General features: G+C 50.3%; 1 protein-coding gene across 1 annotated transcript; it reads right to left on the bottom strand.

The window, feature by feature from the left end:
• Nucleotides 1-2899: 2899 nt before the first annotated feature.
• On the bottom strand, nt 2900-4655 carry LOC106809579. The gene is made up of 2 exons (XM_014812708.1): nt 4584-4655; nt 2900-4130 (listed from the first exon to the last, which is right to left on the bottom strand). The coding sequence occupies exon 2, from the start codon at nt 4120-4122 to the stop codon at nt 3106-3108; it is 1017 nt and encodes a 338-aa protein (XP_014668194.1). The 5' UTR covers nt 4123-4130; nt 4584-4655; the 3' UTR covers nt 2900-3105.
• Between the last annotated feature and the right edge of the window lie 996 nt (nt 4656-5651).

Raw genomic sequence — 5651 nt, forward strand, 5'->3', positions numbered from 1 at the left:
TGACGAAGGTAAACGCGATGTATAGAATATTATACATCGAATCAAGAGTGGGAGCATACGCATACGCACGCACGCACACATAGTTAATTTATTCTTTCATCCCTTCTCTTTCACTCTCTTCCTCCCTCTCCCTCTCTCTCGCTCCCTCCCTCTCCCTGCCTCTCCCTCTCTGTCCCTAACTCTCTCACTCTCGCTCTCTTTCGCTCCATATATATAAAAAAAATAAAAAAATAAAAAAAAATATTATATATTGCGTTCATGGTATTTACGTTCGTGTATTTCACACGCTACGACACGAGAGAGTAATGGCCGGGAGCAGCCTCGCCCGTAGCACTCCAATCGCGTCGGCTACAAAACAACAACAACAACAACAACAACAACAACACACAACAAACAACAACAACCAACAACTAACGTGAAAGCAGATTACCCTCTGCTTCACTCATAATGCATGCTACCTCTCCGCTCAGGTCGCCAGCCGGTCCGCGCTTCAGAACGGCCGGACACGCGATGATGCGAAATTCCTCCGAAAAAAAAGTTGCCGTGCGAGTGCCGGCGCGAGACGGAGATGAACCACACGACAGGGTTTAGTATAACGCGTTTTACTAAGATGCGCGGACACACCATGCGCATTATTCGCACGTGTCCGCAGCGATTGTAAATCGCAGCGAAATTCGCATGGTGGTGTGCGCTGCAAGCGCGGGGGAATTTTCGCTGGGATTTCATCGCATCGAAATTCCGCGCGCAATCAAACAGTGTTTGCATATTTTCGCTGGCGGACGTGCGGACGTGGCGAACGTGCGAATAATTCACATGGTGTGGCCCAGGCTTAAGCAGCGCAATCGCTTGCTCATCGCCCGACTGGCATTCCAACTGCACTCCTGCGGGCGGTCACACCGCCTGTAATGATTTCCGAGCGCGGTGAAGATCACGTGGAGGTGATTTCCAACAGGCTTTTTCCTTGCGCTGGAAACCCATTGAATACTGTCTCTCTTTTCCGCTGCCCCCCCATAGGCTAAGAGTAGTAGGTTTGCTCGAGGCCGTCGTCTTGCCGCGGTCTCTCTCCCCTTCATTTCTCTACTCGTTCTTTCTCTGTGTGCCTACTCGTTTTCTCAGGCCTTCTCTCTCCTCTTCTCCTCTTTCTCTCTCCTCTTGCATCTCTCTCTCGTGTTGGCTCTATCAATATTCCACCTCGCGCTGTAAACCCCTGTTGAAATACTTTCACGGCTTCTCCGCTTTCTCTTCCCTCATCCCTTCCCCGGCGGTAGGTTCCCTGAGGGCGTCGTTTGCCCGGGGTAGAAGTTGACGTTATCTCTCTCTCTCCCTTCTTCCTCATTCTCATCTTCTATACATTACGTGCGGCTGGTATATGCTTTGCATGCGAGTGCGTGTGTGCGCACGTGCTTTGTGTGAATGCGTGCGTGCGTAGCCTTGTGCGTGCGTAGTATACGTGTGCGTATGTGGCATAGTGTGGTGCGCGCTTGATATACCGTTGTGGCGGGGTGCTTGTAGTCTGCTGGCGCAGCTTGTGTGTGCGCCGTGGTACGCGCGTGCGTACGGCGCGTGCGTGTGATCCGCTATTTGAGCGTGTCTTCGTGCACGCGGTGTGCGTTTGGTGTAGGCAGCGTGCGTGCATACGTCGTGTGATGCTTGCTCTAGTGATGCGTGCGGCGTTAGCGCGATATTTGACGAGCAGCTAGCACGCATGAGGAGATCAGGGGGAGGGTTGTACAAGACTAATTACAGAGGAGGAAATGTACCAGCCTGCTCAGCCTGAGTAACTACTCTGTCAGCTACACATGTGGAGCGGGTACGACAGCGGGACAGACCAGAGAGAGGGGCGATAAGAGAGAGCGAGAGCGAGACGACGAGGGGGAAAGAAGGGGGAGAAAGGGTAAAAAGAAAAAGAAAGAGGGGGAAGAGAGAAAAAGGGAGAGAGACAGAGAAGAGAGAGAGAGAGAGAGAGAGCGAGAAGAGAGAATAGAGAGAGAGAGAGATGAGAGAGAGAGAGCGTGGAGCAGGTGTCGAGAGAGAGAGAGGTGAGAGAGAGTGTGAGGAGAGAGAGAGAGGTGAGAGAGATGAGAGAGAGAGAGAGAGAGGAGAAGAGAGAGAGAGAGAGAGAGAGAGCGCGAGAAAAGAGAGACTGGGAGTGAGTGAGTGAAGTGAGTGCAGTGAGTGAGTCGAGCCTGGTGAGTGAGTGAGTGAGTGACGTGAGTGACGAGTGAGATGAGTGATGAGCTGAGTGAGTGAGTGAGTGAGTGAGTGAGTGAGTGAGTGAGTGAGTGAGTGAGTGAGTGAGTGAGTGAGTGAGTGAGTGAGTGAGTGAGTGAGTGAGTGAGTGATGGAGAGAGTGAGTGAAAGAAGGCGAGGCGAGAACAGAGCGAGGTTATGCGCAAAATGAAATCACCGCACGTTGGCCTCATAGACTTTACTGCCGAGATAGGCAGCCCACGCGTGCGATATATATATACACATATATCTATAAATATATATTATGTAATAAGTGCAGAATATAGGGCCGTAGTTGCCATGGTAATAGCGCACAATAGCAAGAGTCTATGCGGCGGATTAGTTTTATTACGGATGCGATTACGTACGTATGTGCGTGCGTTCGCTGGGGCGTGCGTGCGTGTGTGCGTGCGTTCGCTCGGGTGAGCGCGAGATAGAAAGATATCGGGAGAGAAGGAGGCTGGAGATTCTCTCATAGCTGCCGAGCCAGGAAATTGGCGTGCCCGCGAGCGATGTAAGTCAATGGCGGCTAGAATTTCATCCGCCGATTTCTTTATTGCGATTTCATTGATGTGAGATTAATGTCATTAGGTGAGGATTAAGTCAGCGTGCGTGCATGTGTACCCCGCAACCGCGCACAGACCAACGCTAGATAAATGGATGTCACACACACACACACACACACACACACACACACACACACACACACACACACACACACACACACACACTCACACCGATGTTATGCTGTCCATACTTCACTTGCTACGCGGAAATCTTTTAGCATTCTCCGAAATTCTTGCTTGTATAAAAATATAAACGCACTCTGATTTGTGTTCCATCAGTGAGGTTCCACGACCCTGCCGTATTGCTGCATTACTGATAACTTTGACCGCCGTATGAGGAGACTGGTGTTTGCTGCCTCCCGCCGCCTCCGTAGTGTGTGTAAGTGATAACTGGAGCTTGCTCCTGCTGCTGCCTCTCTCCCGCGTACGTCGCTACGGGTGCGTACCCTTGCGGAACCTGCACTCTGTAGCTGGCGCCGGAAACAGGCACCCTGTATCTGGTGACGACCGGAGAGGGCGCCACCTGGTAGCCGCTACCAGTAGAGGGCGCTGCGTAGGTGGGCTGTGCCTTGCCGACGTGGATCTTGGCTGGCTCGATGCTCACAGGCTGGTAACTGACGTCACGGGTCGGTTTAGCGAAATCGTAGGCGAGTCCTGAGTTGTACTTGCCGTCGGAGCTTGCCTCCTGTAAGAACTCCTTCAGGATCTCCTGATCCGCCTTCCGGCTCGCCGTGAACTCGGCGATGACGACGCCGCTACCGGATCCGATTCGGTCGGCCGAATCGCTGTTGAACTGACGTGCGAATCCGGATCTGTAGCGGTTTCCGACTTGCTCCTTGACGCGGCGTGGCGGCTGCGCGCCGTGCGGCACGTGGCGGAGAGCCTGGTCGCGCACGCTGTTGAAATTGAAACTGAAACCAGACGGTTGCCTGACGTCGCCTGTCGGCGCCACGATGGGAGAGATAGTGCGGCGAGCGCGCTCTATCGGACCCAGCTGGTAGCCAGCCTGAGCCTGGGCGGCAGCGGTGTACTGCGGCTGCGCGCGTCTGTAGCCGGCGCCTTGCAGACGATACGCTGCCGGCTGCACGGACACGTAACTTCCCGGCTGCTGCCGGTAGGTGGCTCTCTGCACGGGCTGGTAGCGGATCTCGCCGCGTGGTGGCGCTCTGTACGTTGACTGGTGCTGTTGGCGGGTCGGATACGGATTGTAGGAATTGTATCCTCCGCCGTTACCACCGCTAATCTGAGCGATGCCGTCCCGATCTCCCCTCCAAGGTTGAGCATGAGCAAGACTGCTCAATAGGAGCGCTGCGATCGCCAGATTCATCCTGTCAGCTAGATGAACAGCGGCCATATTGTTAACGATATAAACATGAATAATTTACCATAATATAGATATGAAAAATTATATATCGATCAATTAACGCGCTTTTTTAGTGGTGATAAATGTTTTAATTAATGACCTTTAGAAATATATCTGTAAACTATATATCCAATTAAGTTGACTATATACTGTTTTCCCAATGCTACGATTCTGTTTGATCAACGATGACGTCACAGAAAGTGAGCCATATCGTATCATCCGTAGTTATTGTATTGACGCTTCGATCAGATGAGAATGGGTCGTAGAATCGAACTAGGAAATCGATATTTAGAATCTACATGATCGATCCTTGTTGGCACGTGACAGCACGTCTCAATCCGCCATGCCGCTAGGTGGCTTATGCTAGTGAATGTTGCCCGCGCCGCGTGTCAATGTTGCCTGCAACGATGACGTATGCGTCTTACCTGTTGTGATTATGATATGCGGGCAGGAGCAGCGTGATGATAGATCCGTCCTTATCGTCAACAGCTTCTGAAACGGAGAGTGACGTCGCTTATATATGACGCGCGCAGCGAAGCGACCGCCGAACACCTGCTCACGGATTTAACCTACATTCATTGGACAGCCGCAGACAAAGAGCGTCTATCTGTCAGAGCTGCTGATTGGCTGCCTGCAACCCCTACTCCAAGCACGCTCGTGTGCAGAACAGGAGATAAGAGGGTTGGAGACAATTGGGTCGCGATCGCACAGAAACATGGCTCTTTACGGTTAAAAGACAGCAGCCGGTTGTTAGAAGGTTGATTAAAGGAATTCGGTTTTTGTTTATGCAGTTTCTTGCACGTCGGAAGAGATCTGTGTGGGGCGGGGATGTAGGCCTACTGATTAGTTATCCTTAGTAAAAACGCGTGTTGTGTGTACGCAAGCGCCCTAGAAAATTACCGAATAAGTTAAATAAACACGATGTTACTTCAGATTAGTTTACAACAAAGCTTAACGGCAACTGTATGGGCTAGTAGTGGACTAATCTATGTATGGGCTAGTAGTATTTTCTTGTGATGGCTCGCTTAGAACGGGGCAAATCTGTGTATTGGGTTGTAAATCTGTACAAGAAGTAATTAATAAGTTATTTGTATTGATAGTTATTGATGCTTGTATAAACATATTAATATTAATAATAAATATATCTACTTCAATTCGAGGTTGTAACGAGTTGTGTAGTTTTGTGGTGTGATTGCGCAGACTTGTAACATGTTGACTTGATCCGACCTGCTTTTATAAACGACTCACTGGTTTCGGGTCGATTCACATGGCAATCTCTCAGTTGGTTCCTGTTTTACTTTGCAAATTCATTAGTCATTTCAACGCAAGCCGCTTCAGTTCTGCTGACACGATGTAAAAGAGGAATCGACCTGTAAATGAATAATCTACATTCTACATCTTCTATTTTACATTCTATACTCTTACATCTAATTTTCGACAGCAAGGGTTTAGATTTTGCGGACATGCGTTATGGGTATCGCACCGGCTCTACA

The sequence above is a fragment of the Priapulus caudatus genome, unplaced genomic scaffold (genome assembly GCF_000485595.1).
Source record: "Priapulus caudatus unplaced genomic scaffold, Priapulus_caudatus-5.0.1 Scaffold365, whole genome shotgun sequence".
NCBI classification, from domain to species: Eukaryota; Metazoa; Priapulida; class Priapulimorpha; order Priapulimorphida; family Priapulidae; genus Priapulus; species Priapulus caudatus.